At 37.7% G+C, this 21,406-nt stretch overlaps 1 protein-coding gene across 1 annotated transcript in view; it reads left to right on the forward strand.

The window, feature by feature from the left end:
* IDE (insulin-degrading enzyme) overlaps positions 1 to 21,406 on the forward strand; it is a 63,491-nt gene that overhangs the window by 25,785 nt on the left and 16,300 nt on the right. The window contains exons 11-16 of the mRNA XM_008568994.1: positions 8,915 to 9,017; positions 11,024 to 11,146; positions 13,225 to 13,307; positions 17,071 to 17,215; positions 19,735 to 19,845; positions 21,028 to 21,148. Coding sequence (XP_008567216.1) covers positions 8,915 to 9,017; positions 11,024 to 11,146; positions 13,225 to 13,307; positions 17,071 to 17,215; positions 19,735 to 19,845; positions 21,028 to 21,148 — 686 coding nt within the window. The remainder of the gene's footprint in view (positions 1 to 8,914; positions 9,018 to 11,023; positions 11,147 to 13,224; positions 13,308 to 17,070; positions 17,216 to 19,734; positions 19,846 to 21,027; positions 21,149 to 21,406) is intronic.

The following is a 21,406-nucleotide window of genomic DNA, read 5'->3' on the forward strand; positions in this document are numbered from 1 at the left end:
TGTTTATGTTGAGAGCAATTTATTGATGTATCCTAATTTTCAGGTGGGCTGGCCTAGCTATTGTCACTCTTAGGAGGTTAGTGGACTCTGGTGACTTCCTTCTAGGAAAGACTGCTAGCCAGATTTTACCTGACCTCATGCTAGGGTTTAGTTAAATATTTTATTAAATGATGGATGAATATAGGAAATTATCAAACTTTTAGAATTTTTAAATTGTAACAAGATGCCTTGGTTTTGTAGTTAAAAAAAAAAAAAAAGTTAAAGGTCAAATTTAGAAATCTTCCCCAATGATAGTAACTTCTGAAATTATATAGAAATTAAATCTCTGTTTTTATGTACCCAGTTACACTATGTCTCTCACTCAGTTTCTTGCCAATATTTTAGTCCATATTTGTCACCTAATCCTTGTTTACTGAAGAATTGATTATCAAAAGGAAAAATCATACTGAGAACCTAAAGAAAGTTATTGAAAGTTGTGAGTCCCTTTGAGATTGATGAGCTGATTGTTTTACCCTTAACAGCAATGCTCTTTTTCAGATCTAGATAATATATTTAAAGACTGAGAAATTGAAAAATCAGGAAATCTTTCTTTTCCAGTCAGTGAACAGCAGAGAAAGTTGAAAATTAAATAGTTATGTAACCTAGTATTTTAAGTTATTCATGTCTAGAGTAGTCTAGCTGGGGAAGAGAGATACAGTTCGTGTAATTTAAATGGTTTAAAGTGATATATGCATTGATGATGTGGTTGTATACATCGAAAATCCTGGGGAACCTAGCCCCCATCCAAAAATCTAGAGCTAATAAGTGAATTCAGTGCAGTCACAAGTTCCTAGGTCAGTATACAAAAATCAATTGCATTTCTATATATAGCAACAAAAAAATGGGAAAATTGGAAGGAATATTTACAATAGCAATGAAAACATAAAACACTTAAGAATGAATTTAAGTAAAGATAAGCAAGACCTCTACATAAAAAACTACAAAACAGGGCCGGCCCGGTGGCGCACTGGATAAGTGCACCGCTTGGGAAGCGCGGCGGCGCTCCCGCCCGCGGGTTCGGATCCCACATACAGACCGGTTCCCGCTCACTGGCTGAGCGAGGCGCGGGGGCAACACCGAGGGTTGCGATCCCGTTGCCGGTCCCCGGTCCGGTACGGGGGCAACACTGAGGGTTGCAGTCCGTTGCCGGACACGGAAAAAGAAAAAAAAAAAAAAAAAAAAAAAAAAAAAACTACAAAACAGTGCCAAGAGAAATTATAGACCTAAATAAATGGAGAAACATACCATGTTCATAGATTAGGAGATTTGCTATTACTAAGATGCCAGTTCTTTCTAAGTCTGATTCACAGACTCAGTGTAATTACGACCAATATCCTGGTAGGCTTTTTTTCTCTTTTTTTAGAAGTTGGTAAGGTGATTCCAAAATTTATATAGATATACCAAGGACCTAGATTAGTCAGAGCACTCCTGAGAAACAGACCAGAAATCTACTAGGTTTGAGGACTTAGTGTTAAGCAACAGTAATTAATACACTGTAGTATTGGCATAAGGATAGACAAATCACTGGAAAAGAACAGAGTCCAGAAATAGTTCCACATGTATGTGGTCAACTGATATTTTTTATTGTGGTAAGAAACATAGAATTTATCCTCTTAACTGTTTTAAAATATGTAATTCAGTAGTGTTAAGTACACTCACATTGTTGTGACACAGATCTCCAGAACTTTTTCATCTTGCAAAATCGAAACTTTATACCCATTAAATAACAACTTCCCTCTTCCCCCGCCCCCATGGAAACCACCATTTCTACTTTTTATTTCTATGAATTTGACTACTTTAGATACCTATTATAAGTGGAGTCATACAACATATCTTTTTGTGCCTGGCTTATTTCACTTAGCATAATGCCCTCAAGCTTCACCTATATTATAGCATGTGACAGGATTCCCCTCCTAAGGCAGAATAATGCTCTGTTATATGTATATGCCACATTTCCTTTATCTACTTACCCATCAGTCAGTTGACTCTGCAACAAAGGTGCCAACATAATTAAATTGGGAAAAGTAAGGTCTTTTCAACAAATGGTGCTCTTCTACCGCTGCATATCCGTTCAGAAAATGAAGCCTGATATTTACTTCACACCATTCACAAAAATTAATTTGAGATGGGTCATAGACCTAAATATAAACACTAAAACAATAAAACTTCTAGAAGGAAACATTGAAAAATATCTTCAAAATCCCAAGATACGCAAAATTTTTTTAGAAAGGACACAAAAAGCAGTAATCATTAGGGAAAAAACATGGATAAATTGGATTTTATTAAGATTAAAAAGTTTGGCTGGGCAGTTGGCTCATTTGATTAGAGCACAGTTTTGTAACACCAAGGTCAGAGGGTTCGGATCCCTATACTGGCCAGCCACCAAAAAAAAAAAAAAAACATTAAAAAAAAGTGAGAAACCAGTAAAGGGCCACAAAAAATAAATGCATTGCGTAATGTTGAATGTCCTAATTATCCTAACCTGAGTATTACATATTGCACACAGGTATTGATATTCAATGTGGTACCCCACAGATATGTACAATCAATTATGTTTCAATAAAAAAAAATTCATATGTTGAAATTAAAAAAAAGATTAAAACTATCTCATTAAATGATATATTTATTTACTTACATGATATGATTAAAATAAGAGGGTACTTCAAAAAGTTCATGAAAAGATTTGTTGTATTATCTTTTAATTCTATTTTTCCATGAACTTTTTGAAGTACCCTTATACATGGAAGAAAAACACCCACAACACAGTAATTAACTTTAGGCAAGTAAAACAGCTTAAATATTTGTATTTTCTTCAACGTAGCTATATATTCTGGGGGGGGAAATATCAACCTAAGTTCTGTTGAATTTTATTATATACCTTTAAAAACAAAAACTCTTATCAACATGGCGAGAAAGAGCTTTAAACTTAATAGAACTCACTAGGCAATCTTTAAGGTTCCTTACCATGACTAGTTTTGTATGGTTTGTAACCTACTAGTCATGAGATCTTGGATAGATCGCTTTTTTCTTCAACCAATGTTTATTGAATAACTAATGGATCCTCAGAGTTGACAATCCTGCAAGTTGAACTTGTGAAAAGTTAACTTTATATGATGTGATGAACACTGGCTCTCATATTTAATTTTCTTGAATGTTGCCTGTCCACAAAATGGGTATAAGCCTTTATCTTTCTATAAAATTATATCATACAATAATAAGGATGTGCTTTTTTTTTTGCAAAAAAAAATTATGATTTAAATTGTAATTCTTGCTGCTGTAGAGCCAGTAATTTGGCCCAGCAACACTTTGGAGGAGTGAATTTGCTGGAGCATATGTTTTACTTTTGATTAAATTGCATGTCTCTAAATTTGATATCTTATGTAGTTAGAGTTAAGTACCTCTTTTTCTCTTTACCCTCACTTTTAAAGAAAAAGTGCTTTTTCTGTACAGGATTGGTCTCTGAGACTGTTATAATTATTACTGCAGCAGGTCAGTGATATAGTGCAGGACAGCCTGAGATAATATTGCCAGGCCAGACTGGGATAATATTGCTATGCCAGATTGCTTGAGGATAAGATTACTTTTTTTTATTTTTTATTTTTTCCTTTTTGTCTTTTTTACTGACCGGTAACAGGATCGCAACCCTCGGTGTCGCGCCCGTACCGGGGACCGGCAACGGGATCGCAACCCTCGGTGTTGTGCCCACACCGCGCTCAGCCAGTGAGCGGGAACCGGTCTCCACATGGGATCCGAACCCTCGGCGGGAGCGCCGCCGCGCTCCCAAGCGGCATACTCTCCAGTGCGCCACCGGGCCGGCCCAGATTACTTTTTTTTAAATACCCACTGATTTGCTCGCTTCAGCAGCATATGTACTAAAATTGGAACGATACAGAGAAGATTAGCATGGCTCCTGTGCAAGGATGACATGCAGATTTGTCAAGTGTTCCATATTTTTCAAGATTAATACCCACTGAGACAAATTTAACATTGCAATCAGGTAGGGAAATAAATAGGAAAATCCTCAGAATGAAAGGAACCTTAGAGGTCATTTAAGCCTACCCCTTCTTAGGTGTGTATCTCTTCTGCAGTATCCCAGCTAAGTAGTTACCAGCCTCAGTTTAAATTGCTCTATGGATGAGGAACTCATTACCAAGGTAGCCAGTTCCATTTTTGCTAGTCCTAATTGTTAGAAACTTCTTTTGACTGTTAAGACTTTATTTACCACTTCAAAGGTGTTTGCCTATTACTACTCCATTATCATTGTCACCTACCTCTCTTGATCCTATTATTTAGAGACCATTTTATCATATTAAACCTACAAATACAGATATGGAGTCTTTGCCACATGCTTTGCTTAAGTCATAAATAATTACATTAATTTGGAAAGAGTTAATCTTGGTGAATCTGTGCAGGTCCTTATGATTTTTGTGTAAATGTTTGACAGTCTGACAGTTGACTGAAGAATTTTGTCAGGGGTCAGTGCCAAATCCACTGGCTTATGGTGTTCAGGCTCCACTTCTTTCCCTTATGGACAGTCAGAGCATTGGCCCATCTCCAGTCTTCTGCCTAATCTCCAGCATTTCTAAAAGATGATGGACAGTAGGATTCTAATAGGATTCATTAGTCGCCGGCGCATCAGAGAATGTGACTCATTTGTTTTTGGAGATATAATTTCATTTGAATCACTTGCCTCACCCACCTGTCCTAGGCTTCAGTTCCCTTTTTCTATGTTTGCTCCATCTTTACAGTTTAAAGAGCCATGTTTCTTTCAAAGACAGTATAAATAAGAGAGGAGTAGTCTTGTTATTTGAGATCAACATATCACATTTTTCTTCAGGTCTTATTGGATTATGAGTGTCTTTCAGGTAGGAAGTGTATTTTGTCTTTCCAACAATTTGAACTGGAAACAGGCCGGCCCGGTGGTGCACTGCTACAGTGCGCCGCTTGGGAGCGCGGTGGCACTCCCGCCGAGGGTTCAGATCCCACATACAGACCGGCCGCTCACTGGCTGAGCGAGGTGCGGGCGCGACACCGAGGGTTGCGATCCCATTGCCGGTCCTGGTCCGGTCCGGGCGTGACACTGAGGGTTGCGATCCGTTGCCGGTCACGAAAAAAGACAAAAAGGAAAGAAAAAAAAAGGAAAGGGTTGCGATCCCGTTGCCGGTCCTGGCCCGGTACTGGCGCGACACTGAGGGTTGCGATCCGTTGCCGGTCACGAAAAAAGACAAAAAGGAAAGAAAAAAAAAGGAAATGGCTCAAAGTCGATTGAATTTTCTAAGCTTTTAGCCTAATTTTTCTTGATTCCTTCTTACTTTAAGAAACCCTTTTAAAAAATAGTTTTTAGTGGGGCCGGCCTGGTGACGCACTGCTACAGTGCGCCGCTTGGGAAGCGTGGTGGCGCTCCCGCCGAGGGTTTGGATCCCACATACAGACCGGCTGCTCACTGGCTGAGCGAGGTGCGGGCGCAACACCGAGGGTTGCGATCCCGTTGCCGGTCCTGGCCCGGTACTGGCGCGACACTGAGGGTTGCGATCCGTTGCCGGTCACGAAAAAAGACAAAAAGAAAAAAAAATATAATAGTTTTTAGTATTTTTTCATGAGCCTCAATTTCTTCCGCATTTATGCCTTCCTGTCACTTTTTAAGTTTGATTTTGAGTCTCATCAATAGATTTTTTTTTTTTTGGCACCTTCTTCTGTATCTTTTAAAAATCTAATTTGATATTATGATAGTGTAGAATTCTACTAGTAGAACGATAGAGTACATCTAATTGGAGTCCCTATTTAAAAAATAATGAAACTGAAGCCCAGAGAGAGTAAATGACCTACCTAATTTAGATCTTAACTGTGATTTTGGCAAGATCTCAAAGAAAATGAGTCAGAGTATACACCAGAATCCAAGTTTCTGATTGCTGGGTCTGTGCCCTTTCCACTAATTCTGTTTTAATTCATCACAATTATCTGTGAAAGTTCTCATTCTTTGGATGTCTTCCCCCTTTTCTCTTTCAGGGATTATTTGCAAAAGTCTCCTGAGAATTCATTCCTTGGGAACCATATTGCCTTTTAATGTCTGTAGTCAAGAGACCTCTTTTTTTCAAATGGGTCTCATCCAGCTTCTACAGCTTCATTCCCTCCAAACATTTTTAATTGTGCTGACTCGAAGTCAATAGTCAGCATTCATTCTAGCCCACTGTTCCCTTTTTCTTACTATTGTAAGTTTTAGTATGAAAAGAAAAGTTCATTTTCTCTCATGTTCCTAAGATCACATCAGGACTATATCAGCAACCTGCCTTCTTTGTGTTTAAGAAAAAACTCTTCAAAACTGTTTTTTGGTATAATTAGATTTTCATTAGTTAATCTAAAATTCTACAGTGCTGTGCCATTTTTTCTTAACTGCCCATGGTTAAGTGTACTGCAGCTATCTATAGTATACTTTGATTATTGTGACTTGTTTTTTTCTCCTTTTCTTCTAATTCAAGTGCTCTTCCCAGTACTTCTACACTCCGGCTCATAGATTTCTACATGGTTTTGACATGTATATACTCTGTAATGTTTATCCCCTTCCCTACCTTTATTTATTTTTTAATACATGCTCTTCCATTGTATATTTCAGTTTTGAATTTCTTAATGATATACTAAGTCTTGGTCTACAAAGATACCTCTGTTAGTCCAGTATTTGTTATGTGTCTAGTTTGAGGAACTGTGTTTGTCTACTTCATACTTAGTTTCTTGTAACATTTCAAATGTCACCCATATATTTCACTTTGGTATATGACTATCTAAATTCCTAAGAATTATACCTGATAAATCTCATTTCTTCCCCCTTTTTAACCTGGACACTTCTGGACAGCTTTCATTGTCTGTTTCTTTCTGTCACACAGTTGTCCCCCAGAGCATTTGGCTAGGCACCTTTCCCTCTCAGAACTGAGTTTAAAGTTTTCATGTTTCAGAGGCCACGTCCACTGCTAAATGAGTGCAAGTTGTAATCAGTTTCTTTCCCTTTATTCTGATGCCTGGGCTACCATCTTGGGAAGTGCTGTATTGAATGCCCTTAAGAACATACGCCTTTTTTTTTTTTATTCTTTTCTTTCTTTTGGCAGCTGGCCAGTACAGGGATCCAAACCGTTGACCTTGGTGTTATCAGCACCACACTCTAACGAAGTGAACCTAACTGGCCAGCAAGAAACACACCTTTCATGTGGTCCTGTGAACTCTGCATACTCTTTAAACCTACCCCTCAATAGGGATTTTCAAACTACCAACCTGCATTGCTTCCTTCCGGACACAATGACAGAAGTCTTTCATCTGCCAAACCCTATGATTCCTGTCTATGTTTCTGTGGCATGTTTTCAAGAAATGGTAGTGGTCAGTGCAGGTAGGCCAGACCAGGAACTCCTGGAGCTGGAAGATTAGTCAGTCATTCTGACTCATAGGTGAATCACCTTGCTTAGGCTATCTACCCAAAAGCAGACGATAAGAACAAGTCTAGTCAGCCAGGTAGAGTATTTTGTCTAGAATGAGTAAGAAATAGTGGTTCAGGCAATCAGACGCTGGTGTTGGGGAGGTCCAAAAAAAGGCAGGTGTTTAGAACACAAAGATTAGGATTTTCAAAAAGAATGGATATTCAGCAGAGGGGAGTTTTGTTTGCAAATTCTAGGCTTTCAGCTGTGAGGCTGATATTCAGAGGTTAGAACCAGACCTCTGGGAGGATAGGTGAGAACAAGCAGGAACAGACATAGACCTAGTTATTTGAATTGGGACATAAGGGAGAAGCAGAACCAATAATAGGACTGACTTCATGCCAAGTCATCCAAGCTAGTTGGCCAAAATTCCTCAATCTACAAGATTCAAAATAGGATTGGTTCCAGCCTGGGGTTGAGTCTGCTGGTGGGAGTGTTATGATTCCAGCTTAGATTTAAAAGGCAGCAGAGGCAGAAGTGTCCTTGCTGCTGAGCCCCGTAGGGGCAGCTTACAGAGTTCCATGGCACAGAGTTTCTTTTGCCCCACTACTCTTTACCTTGTCTACCTGTCTCTCCTTGAACTCTTTCTTTTTTCCATTTCTCTTCTCTGTTGGGCTGTTTGTACTGTCCCATCAAAGAAAGCTTTTAATAAGCCATAAGATAAGCATTTCTTGGTCTTGTTCCCTTCTCCCTTAGCAGAAGGAAGGCCAGTGTATATGTAGTAAGTATATTTGATGCAGAAAAAAAAACATAGAGCACAAACCTAGCAAGTAATAATAAAAATTATTTTTGTATGTTTGAGGGGGGTTTTTTTGTTTTTTTGTTTTTTGTTTTTTGTTTTTATCTCTGGGTGAGCCAACAGGTTTTCTTAGCTATTCCTGTTAATTCTGGGCCTGAGTTATTCCTGGAAAGGAGTACTTTTTTGCTTTTTTAAGGGCTGTTTTTCAACTGACCTTGTTCCATTTTTTCCCTAGCTATTCTTCTTTTTAAATTGTAGTTAAAGGCCGGCCCGTGGCTCACCCGGTAGAGTGCGGTGCTGATAACACCAAGGCCACGGGTTCGGATCCTATATAGGGATGGCCGATTTGCTCACTGGCTGAGCGTGGTGCTGACAACACCAAGCCAAGGGTTGAGATCCCCTTACCAGTCATCTTTTAAAAAAAAAAAATTGTAGTTAATAGCATACCTCTCCTATAAGCACTTTTTCACACTAAAATAATGGGCTATAAAGGATGACAGGGACTATGATCAGAAACCACTATACATATATTGCCTGTTTGGGCTAAGCCTTTTGTCTTAAGAGTCTCAACACATTCTTGAATGTTATTTACATTTTCATGAATCAGGTTCTATAAATTTATGTATATAACATGAGTTTAGTTTTTTTTTTTCTGTTTGTTTTTTCCATCTATCTCTAGGGTTGCAATAGTTTCCAAATCCTTTGAAGGAAAAACTGATCGCACTGAAGAGTGGTATGGAACCCAGTACAAACAAGAAGCTATACCAGATGAAGTCATTAAGGTAGAGTTAAAAAGTTGGCTGATTAGCTCAGCTGGTTAGAGTGTGGTGCTGATTACACCAAGGTTCGGAGTTCGATCCCTGTACCAGCCAGCAAAAAAAACCCCAAAACGTATGGTTAACTCATCTCTGGAACCACTGGAGTGAGAGCTCCATGGATCCACCAGTTCAGGGCCCAGAGTGTGAAGAGTGGTGGCCTGGTGTTGTCTGTTCTGTTCTGAGAGGAATGAAAAAGTAGATAGTTGGAATTTAGGTTTTTGTATGAAGGAATGGCACTCTGGGCATCCTTCTCTTGTGTCTGTCAAAACCCAGGGCTGTGAAGCAGACTCCCAACCTCATGTAGCCAAAGAGCATTGAAGTGCAGGGTATACAGAGAAACAAAGACACCAAGAAAGGCAAGAGAGATGGAAGTAGGGAGCATGAAAAACAGATGCAAGGCCTCTAGAGAGCTCACAGTCTTGCTAGAATACAGGCTCGGAGCAGTCTCTGGAATTCATGCTGTCTTCAGAATTCATACTGTCTTCACTTTAGGAGGTGCCATATTTTATGTCTCATATCATTGCTCTTTTTGTCAAAATAGGGGAATTATGATTTATTTCACAACAGGCTAGTTTAGATAATATTTTACCCCATTCATCAGAAGTCAAGATACTGCTTATGAGTCTTGTCTGCTTATCTAGTACTTTTTCTTTCAGTTCTCATTGGCTGTGTGCCTCTGAGACTCAGTTCTTTTTTCATGGAAAGATACCAAAAAGCCTTATTCTGATTAGATTCTAGCTTAAACTCAAGTAATAGACCTTTAAAACATGTATCTGTGTAATGACAGTACAGAAAAAAGAAGAAATAGTTTAAGGAAGAAAGTCATCACTGGTACTTCAAGAATCTCTTGCATATTCGTTATGCTGAAGGAGATCACAGGCCCTCCAGTGTGTGAAAAAATCCATCTTTCTAAACTGTGAGGAAAGCTGATCTCCCATGAATAAGTGCTAGGTCTGAAACAATCATAAAATAAGAGAGAACCCCCTGTTCACCAAACACCATGACAAACCTGCCCATAATGGGAATTTTTGAAAAATACATTTATCTGGGAGCTTGGTAGTAGAATTATTTGTTACATGTTTCCTAGTTCCTACTGTTCAGCCATTCTGGAGACTTTTGCTGTTACTTAAATACAATGGCCAACACACCCTCCAGTGCCAAAAGACACAAATCCAGGGACTAAAATAGAACTATAAAATCTGTAAGGCTATGCCACATCAGTTAGAGACAAATTAGTGACCCAGACTTATTGGCAGTCGCTTTCTTTCTTTTTTTCTTTTAATAATGAAAAGTTTTGTAAATTAGGGTTCATCAATCAATGGCTACTTAGCTGTTAGAACTAGCCCGTGGAACAGATCCAACCTGTAGGTTGTATCAATCCAGACTCAAATCTGACCTTTGTCCTTAACCTTGTGCTTCAATTACTGGTTCACTTAAAAGTTCACATGGTAGTCTGGGAGGAGTATGGGCCAGTCTCTAAGAAGTACTGAAGTGAAAGAAGACCCCTTTAGACTGGCTTTCAGGCCATAGATAGAAGTAACTTAGTATAGCTGAAAGTATGGCCCTTATATAAATGACCTGTTGCCTAGCAGTTGTGGGAATATATCCCCGGATAAATTATTCTCCATTCTTTAAAGAGCTAGAGCAAACATCTTCATATGGACCGATTAGCTTCTCTGTGTTCCACAGGCTCAGATTGTTCCTTAACCTCAGCTGGTCATTTTGGAGATATGGAGAGGAAAGGTAGATAGATGAGTGCACAATCTCCATTAGTACCAGAAAGTCAACTCAAGTTTCATGAAAACCCATCAATAGATCTTGGTAGTAGCCCCTTTATATATGATGGAAATGAATGCTGTGTGACATTTGTCCCCTTAATATTTGCCTTGATATTGAGCAAAGACACTGTTTTAAACTCCTGAATCAGACTCTAATTGCTTTTGTGTATGTATTTTTCATTATTCATCCAGAAATGGCAAAATGCTGACTTGAATGGGAAATTTAAACTGCCAACAAAGAATGAATTTATTCCTACAGATTTTGAGATTTTATCATTAGAAAAAGAGGCGACACCATACCCTGCTCTTATTAAGGTAACATGTTATAATCAGTGATTTTAAATTTGGGTGCAGACCTGTTACAGGGGAGACTAGAGAGATGATTTCTTGCATTCGTATTGTGTTATTTTGGGGGCTTCCATCCTAAGAGGGGACAGAAAAGTTGCAGAAAATAATTGCAAGAAATATTAGAAGGTTAAAAATATTAAATCAAGCAAACAAACAAAACTACTGAACAACATAGGATCTATGGAAATGCTTTCTTTGCAGGAGAGAAAAAATAAGTCTGAGCTGTAACCACAAGTCTCTTGAAAGGTTGTGGTTTTTATTCCATATCCACTGAAGACCCAATAAGGAAGAAGGTTTACGCTGCATCATGAAAGTTAGAGATGAGAAAGGATCTCCAAAGCTTGGAAGAGAGCATGTCCAAGGGAAGCCGTTAGATTTGCTGCCCTTAAAAACAATTGGCTATATGAAGTTAATGGACTTATAAGCCAGTGGGTAGGGTGATTTAGAAATGGATTTTTTTCCGCCTTTTTTTTCAGAATGTTCTTTTCATGTCATTATTTCACACCTTGGGTAAAATGTATAGAAAAGTAGATCAAATTATTACAGCACCTTCTCTTTTCTAAACCTGCAAACTAACTCTTTCTAAACTCATGACTATAGACACACATCTTTCCTTCTATCTTTTTCAAATAACCTAACATTCAAATTAACTTGGTGAGACAAGAATCAGTGTTTAGGAACATGAAATTCAATTTATCTCAAGCAACTAGATTATTAATGAGACATCCATTTTTCTTTTAAAAATGGTATTTTAATGAGTTATATATTAGATTGTACAGAGAAAGCTTGTTTGCATCCCATTTTTTTTTTTTTCCTTTTTGTCTTTTTTACTGACCGGTAACAGGATCGCAACCCTCGGTGTCACGCCTGTACCGGGGACCGGCAACGGGATCGCAACCCTCAGTGTTGCGCCCGCACCGTGCTCAGCCAGTGAGCGGGAACCGGTCTCCACATGGGATCCGAACCCTCGGCGGGAGCGCCGCCGCGCTCCCAAGCGGCGCACTCTCCAGTGCGCCACCAGGCTGGCCCTTGCGTCCCATGTTTTTTATTTGTTGTGTGTTTTAAATAGACCTTCTCAGTGTAAACTAAGAAGAACATTAAACCATTTTTATCTCTGTCAGAGTTTCAACATAGTTTCAAGTGAATATCTAAGGCCCTTCTTAGTATAGCATGAGTGAAATGGAAAGTCAGAGTAGTGGCCTATTTGTTCATCCTTAGCTGTGTTAGTTATCCATTGCTGTGTAACAAATTACTCCAAAACTTAGTAGTTTAAAACCACAAACATTTATTATCTTACATAATTTCTGAGAGTCAGGAATCCAGAAGTGGCCTAGTTGGGTAGTTCTTGCTCAGGATCTCTTATGAGGTTATAGTCAAACTGTTGGCTGGTGCTTGGGTCATCTGAAGGCTAGTGGATTCTCTTCCAAGTTCAATTATGTAGTTGTTGGTAGGCCTTATTTCTTCATCACATGGACCTCTCTATGGCAGCCCAAAGTGAGTGATCCAAGGGGAAAAATGAGTAATCAATGTAGAAGTCACAGTGTCTTTTATAATCTAATCTTGGTGGTATCATGCCATTACTTCTGTCATTCTGTTAGTCAGGTAGGCCAACCTTGGTCCAGTGTGGGAGGCAGGTACTATACAAGGGTGTGAATCCCAGCAGGCAGGGATTGTTGCAGGCTACCTTGGAGGCTGGCTACCACAAAGGACTTCTGCATCTATCTGTGCCTCCCAGTGTCCAAAAAGAGGAGGACAGGATAGTTGGTATTGGCTTCTCCCACCTATCTGTTCCTCTGCTGTGCCCCAACATCCCTTATCCAGGAGACGTAGAAGGCTGATTTCTCTCTGCTATAGGAGTTAGCCATCTTCTCTCTCCAGCTTCCTACTTGCTGACCCTCCGAGTATGCTTCAAGGCCATGGGACAGCAGCCTCCAGAACAAAACTCAACTATTGCCTCTATCTTCCTCCTCTTGAAGAGTGATATGATTGAACAGTTTTGCTGAGTGTGCCTCTATTTGCCTAACCAAATTGTTTCTACATTACAGGATACAGCTATGAGCAAACTCTGGTTCAAACAAGATGATAAGTTTTTCTTGCCAAAAGCTTGTCTCAACTTTGAATTTTTCAGGTATGTAACATGAATCTGGCTATATAAAGCTTCTTATAAAAACCAACAATTATATTTCTAAAAGTTGTCTATCCTTTTTTGAGCATCCATGTCTAGAAATAAAAGAAATTAGAGTTATTTTACTTAGACAAGGGAAGGCTGCTTCTGTTAAGAGGTATTTTGAGAACCAGGATTGTTCATTCTTCCTTTGCATTGATGAGTACACCCTTTAACTGAAATGATTTATGTTAGCAATTATTAGGAAGACATTTCTAGCCTTCAGTATTTTGGAATCTGGGAGGCCACAGATTTACCTGGAAGGTTCATTGAGGAAAGAATAAATAAATTGGAGTGTTTTTGTTGTTTTGGTTTTGTATTTCTAGAACTTGTCAGAAGAAGAGATAGTAGTTACTTAACGATCTTGAGTCTTTTTTAGTCCTTTAATTATCTGGAGCCCTTAGATATTGCTTTCTCTATTCCTGGCTTGGTTACTTAGAAATTATTTAAGAAAAAAGATGTTTAGTAAAATTGATGACTAGTGTTACTATTGCAGTGATTTCTCAATGCATCTTCAGTACATCTCTGTCTCTTTTTATTTATTTGCGTGGTCAAGTATATCACTCAGTTCAAATTTTACTTTATGAGTTTATACTTTATAATTTTATATTTCTAAAATTCAGTGGTCTGTGTTTGTAAAATAAACCTATCATCTTGCAGTAATGTTCAACTTTTTCATTAATTTTTATTCAGTTGGCTTCACATGAAATTAAAGATAGGTATGTTTTAAATGTTTTGGAAAAAGGAAAAAGTATCTCTAATAGACAGTTAATATTCCACCAACAAATATGTTAAGATTGTAGAGATGTAGGGGCCGGCCCGGTGGCGCACTGCGCTGGTGCGCCGCTTGGGAAGCGTGGAGGCGCTCCCGCCGAGGGTTCGGATCCCACATGCAGACCGGTTCCTGCTCGCTGGCTGAGCGAGGCGCGGGGGCGACGCCGAGGGTTGCGATCCCGTTGCCGGTCCCGGTCCGGTGCGGGGGCGACACTGAGGGTTGCGATCCGTTGCCGGACACGGAAAAAGACAAAAAAAAAAAAAAAAAGATTGTAGAGATGTAGATATTGTGTTTATAGCATGAGATTCACAGATTACCTACAACTGTACTGAAATTTTTAAATTTTTTACACCAAACATGGGCTGTCAGGTTATGGCTTATTGTTGGTCAAGAGCATTACAAAAGCGCTGGCCCGTGGCTCACTCGGGAGAGTGTGGTGCTGATAACACCAAGGCCACGGGTTCAGATCCCTATATAGGGATGGCCGGTTAGCTCACTCAGGAGAGCGTGGTGCTGACAACACCAAGTCAAGGGTTAAGATCCCCTTACTGGTCATCTTTTTAGAAAAAAGCATTACAAAGCTGCTTTTATTTATTAATATTTGAGAGTGATATTTTTAACACTCTAAGCAGCTTGTTAGCATTTCCCATTTGGCCTCTATGATTATGAATTTCTTCAGAATGTTTTTGAGAGACCGTTTCTCGTTTTTTTTGTTTGTTCTCCTAAGTTCCCAATACAGTTCCTAGAATTCAAAGTGTCTGCCTTCCACAAATCCCCCTCTCTGTGGTCGGTCTTCCTAGAGGTAACTACTATTTGGTTTCTTGTACATTTTTGTAGAAATTTTCTTAGGTATGTGTTTGTTTACATCTTTTCAGATATAGGATTATATTATGTGTACTTAATTACAGTTTTTAAACTCTGTGATCTGTATTTTAGCATATAGCGTTTGATATCAAAATAATATATTTTAAAAATTAACAAATGAACCAGAATTTAAGTATTCCAGTTGAAGTATGTTCTCTTTTTAAAGTTAGTTTAGTGTCTCTCCAATTTATCAGTACATCAACTATGGATGTGGCGTTTTAGGACACTTCTTGGAATTATATTCTGAGCTTGAGCCATATGGCTTTGAGCTCCCAGACTTGGCTTTTCTGGCTTTTCATTTCCACCTAAGAAAGGTGCACAGTTGCCCGTGAGTCTGAGCTCTGTTATAGCCTCTCTTTTGTTTTGATGATTTTGTTTTTGTGAATTGTGCCTTATGTTTCTGAACTGCTATTTGCTTGAAGAAGGAAACTTGTCGCCATGTATAATACTTTTAAAAAAATTAAATGGCAAATGTTCATTTAGATGTTCGAGTTGGATTCCAGTTGGAATGTTTGGACAGCTGTAGAACTTTCTCTTTGTTTTTGATTCTCTAAGTAGCTAAGCATTTTACCCCTATTTTTGCTTTATCAGCTTTGATAAAATGGTTGGCTTTGCAATTGGTACATTAGTTTTTTTGTTTTGTTTTGTTTTGTTGCACATCACTAGTCATGGTGTGCTACCTTATTTATTTGTTTGTTTGTTTGTTTGTTTATTTTCCATTGTAAATGTTTATGGGATACAGTTTGTTTCAATACATGCATGTGTTGTATGAAGTTTATTAGTTACATTTACTATACTACAGATAGAATGAAACTTTTCATTTGCTGGCAAACAGCCAAGCAGGCATTGCTTCAGGTCCTTAGCACTAGCTGTTTCTTCAGCCTGGAAGGTTCTCCAGTCTACTCCCAGATATACCCAGGGCTTGCTTCCTTCAGGTCTGGGCCCAACTGTCACGTTATCAGCATGGCCTTAATCAACCATCTTATGTAAACTAGCAGTCTTCCCTACTGCTGCCACTCTGGCATTCCCTATTCCCCTTACCCTGCTTAATTTTTTTCCACAGCAATATCACCATAGATAGATAAGATTTGAATTTATTATTTGTCTCCTCCAACTAGACCAAAAGTTCTCTGAGGTCAGGGACTTTGCCTGATTTCTTCCCGCTTTATTCCCAGTACCTAGAGAAGAACCTGGCACTGTAGTAAGAATATAATACACATTTATTGAATGAATGAGTTTTTTACTTGCTTCTGATAAAGGTAAGCAGTGTCGTACAGTCAAATGAGTAGGTTGTTTGACTTGCATTTGAATCCCAACTCTGCCACTACCAGCCCAGATGATATGAGGAAAATTGTGTTTCTTACCTGGGAAATGAAGATTTTCTTTGTTTTCTTATCTGAGAAAAATTAGTTGATCTCTATGGTTCTGTTTATCTCTTGCACTTTATAATTGTTTCTTCTCTTTTGTTGTTCTTTCTCATTAAAATTTTTTCCTATTTTAATATTTTTTTCCTAGTTCTGGCTGCAGTTAGATGATAGAAATTATCAATTATTTTTACTGACAGTGCTCTAGCTTTATAAATTTTGGGGAACACTAAGGGATAAGCTAACATTTTCACAGGTCTCAATTTTTCTAAGTTCATATAATTACAGTCTACACATTTCTCAATCTCATACTCCTGTCCACAAAGTGTATGACTTGCTTGGAGAGAGAAAGAGGACATGCAAATGCTGTATGAGCTCCATCAGCCATGCCTCCTCCTATTAGCCTAAGCATAGGCATGCATTTTGGCCCATTCCCACTCCTTACCTACCCTACATTTCTAACTTGTCAGTTCTGCCACACCATCTGGGGTAAGCAGTTTCTTCTCCGTCTTCACTGCCACCAGCACACATACATGACATATTTCAGGCTTCCTTTTCAGATACCTTGTTTTTATCCTCATGAGAAGAAGAGCCAGTCTCAAGAATTCAACCATATCTCAGGAAATTATATTAACCAGTATTCAATTTCTTCATCCATCTCAAAAGGCCACATCACATTGGGAAGAAATAAATCAGCTATTTTACTGTCAACATTTTCTTCCAGCCCATTTGCTTATGTGGACCCCTTGCACTGTAACATGGCCTATTTGTACCTTGAGCTCCTCAAAGACTCACTCAACGAGTATGCATATGCAGCAGAGCTAGCAGGCTTGAGCTATGACCTCCAAAATACCATCTATGGGATGTATGTAAGTACCCACCTCTTAGAGCCTTCCACTCATCAACATTTTTTTATATTGATTTGATGGAAGCATTTTTGGTTGAGGGTATATGAGTTTAAGTTCTTTTTTTAAATCTTTATTGCTAATCATACTTTCTCATCATTTACTTTTTAAGTTAGCTCTTATTCTAAGTATTCAGCTATATACCATTCATATTATGCAACGTTTCCTTCATTTCTTTTTTTTTTTTTAACATCTTTCATCAGATTGTCATATTTTTCACCTCAAACAAAATTGGACCCTATTTAGATTTAGATCTCACCCATTCTGTATCTGAAGTCTTGGTCTTTGGCAAAGAGAATGAAGTCTTCCTCTCTTTGTAAAACATAAGGTTGACCTATATTACTTCCCTAGAAATCCAGATCATGAGGCTGCATATCCATACTCTTCGGTCATGTTTCTTCATTACCATGCCACTGCTTGAGGTATCAAAGCATTTCTTTTGTTTTTCTTTTTGTTAGTCGCTACATTTATGCTGATCCTCTCCATTGCAACATGACATACCTGTTTATCAGGTTATTGAAGGATGATTTAAAAGAGTATACATATGCAGCACGCCTCTCAGGTTTGAGCTATGGCATTGCATCAGGAATGAATGCAATACTTGTAAGTAAAATGAAAACCAAAGAAAAGGCACCACATCGTCTAAGCATTATGTTCAGCTTGGGAAAACTATTAACTTCTGCATTTTTAAATAAGAAGGTTGATGGTCTTTTTCCTTGCACATTTTTAATGATTGAAGAACACAAATTAGTATTAGTTCCACTAATGAATGATTTAGTAAAGTTTAGTGCACCTTGTGAACATGTATGTGTGCTACATTTATTTGCATGTTCTTCTGCTTGAGATGTTTAACATATTAATCCTGAAAGCATGTTGTATTTTCCATGTGTTTGAGTATATTAACATCTGTAAGTGAAAGATATCCATAGTTATTGTTGTGGTGCTTGACTTTTTTCTTATATTTTAGCTTCCTTAACTTTTGCTGACATTAGTAGAAAGTTCCTGTGTTCAAATACATTTGACGTTTTAATTTATTTTGTAGCATGCATCATTAACTATTTTATATGTATTTTAAAATAAGCATTAAATGCATCCAAGAAATAACTAGATCCTTTCTCTCAAAAGTGTTTCTGATATGTTTCCAAGCTTGCCTATATATCTCAGTTCCAAATTAACATTCCTTTTATGGCACACATTCATCTTCACTTTTCTTGAAAATATATGTTTTAGTTAAAAACTAAAATGATAGTGTTTATGGGTACTCTTTTTTAAAAATTTTTATACAAAAGGTTTTAGGATTTAAATTTTTTATTTTGTGGTGACTTTTTTTCTTCACATAAGTAAATTTTCTGGTAGCTTTTGTTTAACGTATAAGGATGTATATAATTAACCATTCCAGGTGCCGACCTTGTGGCGCACTTGGGAGAGTGCGGCGCTGGGAGCGCAGCAGCGCTCCCGCCGCGGGTTCGGATCCTATATAGGGATGGCCGGTGCACTCACTGGCTGAGCGCGGTACAGCCAGTCACAAAAAAGAAAAAGACAATAATAATAATAATAATAATAATAATAATAATAATAATAATAATAATAATAATTAACCATTCTGAATCCATGGAAATTTGAAGCTTAGAGATCAAAATTAACTCCAAATAGAAAAGTAATAATCTATTTTCTGTTTTTTTGCTATTGATTTTTTAGTAGCATATTATCATTAAAATAAATAATTTTTATTTATGATAAAACAGGCTTTCTGCTAGTTGTCAGTCTGTTTGCTACGGTATGTGGTATGTTTCCCATGGCCAATGACCTTTACTCCTGCTGAGATTTTTGTCTCTTATTCTTCACAAGCTAGAGACTTTCATGGATACTTTAGGTGCAGTGTATCCTCTTCTGCTGTGGATGCCACCATGTGGAAATATAATTATAGGTATTCTCCATTTGCCACTTTTCAAAGTGTTAGGCTTTCAGATACAAAGTAAATTGTCCTAAGGCAAAACCTTAAGGATGTGTACAGTGTATTTTCCTTACCCATTTGTTTTGCCATTGGCTTTTGGGACATCAGCAAAACTCATCAAATAAGTGAATAGTTAGAATTGTGGGTCCTTATTGGGCAACATTGAATGAGAAAGTGGCAAAATGCTATGTAATACAAATTCAGGGCTGCCTGGTTTCTAAAAAAAATGATTGTTTAAAATATTTAAATATAAATGATTTGAGGATGTGTCCAAAAGTTTGCTAGGTAAAACCTTAAGCCTATCATTCATTAGAAATTCTTTTTGAAGATAAAACTTAAGCATATTCTATAATTTTGACATGTTAAACTATATGAGAATTTAAATTAATTGAATTTCTTGTTTCATTTTTATTTTAATATACCTGGCTTTGGGATTTTCTAAATGTTTAAAAATCAAGCTTAAGACATTTATTTGTAAGTTACTTCATTATATTTTTAAACTTTTAAATATCTTGAACTTTTTCTTTAGCTCTCAGTGAAAGGTTACAATGACAAGCAGCCAATTTTGCTAAAGAAGATTATTGAGAAAATGGCTACCTTTGAGATCGATGAAAAAAGATTTGAAATTATCAAAGAGGCAGTAAGTTTTCTGAACTTGTTTTGTAATTTATTACTTTTTTATTCATAAGGTAATATTGCCATATTATGAAAATTTTTGAAAAAGGGGAGAGGAGGAGGCGAAGCATTCATAACCCTACTGCATTCATCTCACCTTGTCTTTGCTTAAATACTATACCCCACCCAGAAAGAAAGCCTAGGAGACTGGTGGACACCTGGCCTCCTTCTCTGTGGGCTTCAGAGAGTTCAGTGTTGCAGCACTGTCAATGAGAACACTTGGTGCCAGTCGTGGACTCCTTGAGGTTTCATTTCAGAAGAACATAAATTCAACCTTCATTTCAGAAGAACACATAATTCAGCAGACTGAGGTCTGCCCTACCAAAAGAACCTTGTCACATTAGGGCACACTATTTAGGTTTCATGTATTTTCCTCCTAAATTCAATCTATGTTTGGCTAAGTAAGGGAAGTATGGGATGGATACCTACTTTAAAGCTAAATTATGACCTTTATTGCACACTGTAAGAAACTACCATTTATTTTCAAATGAAGATTTAATATTGTGTACAGGTTGAATGTCCCTTACCTGAAATGCTGAGGACCCAGAGGTGCTTCAGATTTCAGATTTTTTTGGATTTTGGAATGTTTACATTATACTTACTTGCTGAGCATACCTAATCTGAAATCTAAAATGCTGCAGTAAGCATTTTGGATTTCATGTTAGGGATGCTCAACAAAATTCAGATTAGGGATGCTCAGCAAGTAAGTACAATGTAAATATTCCAAAATTTCAGATTAGGGATGCTCAACCTTTATATATACTTATCCATGTTGCTTGCTTATAGAGACTTTTGGGATGGCCTTATAGTGTAGAATCTAAGGATGCCAAAAGATGGAGGCCCTGAAAACTGGGAATAACTTTCTGAGGGATAAAAGATGTCCCATAATGAAGGCACTTAGAGTACATGTCAGATGCTGGAAGTAAAGCAGCAACCTGCACAAAGAAGAAGCATGCCATCTAGTTTATGGATCAGAGAGGAGTAAGCCCCATTCTTAATTATATAACTTCAGAAAAGAGAAAGAAGTAAATATTTCTGCATCCTAGTAACACATAAATTATACAAAATGAAGTTTGATTATAGCTGATTTTTTGAAATTATTCTTGAAGATTTATAAAATTAATGAACCCATGTCTTTCTTCACCAGTATATGCGATCTCTTAATAATTTCCGGGCTGAACAGCCTCACCAACATGCCATGTACTACCTCCGCTTGCTGATGACTGAAGTGGCCTGGACTAAAGATGAATTAAAAGAAGCCCTGGATGGTGAGACTCTTTTTCTACTTGAAGACTAATTTTTTCTTCATTTTTTTTTCTAAAATTATTTTGGTTTGTTCTGATAGTGTTTACAATTTCAGATAACTTATAGTTCTATTAAAGCCAGCTGTACATATTTTTCATTAAAAAAATGGTGGCCACTGAAGTGGCCTTTGCATTCAAGCAGTTTAACCACATTTGCTGTTTTCAGTCTGGAGCCACAGCAGTTTATTAGTGTTCATAGATTTCTCCAAATGACTAAATGCT

This window comes from Galeopterus variegatus, unplaced genomic scaffold (genome assembly GCF_000696425.1).
Source record: "Galeopterus variegatus unplaced genomic scaffold, G_variegatus-3.0.2 Scaffold457, whole genome shotgun sequence".
NCBI lineage: Eukaryota > Metazoa > Chordata > Mammalia > Dermoptera > Cynocephalidae > Galeopterus > Galeopterus variegatus.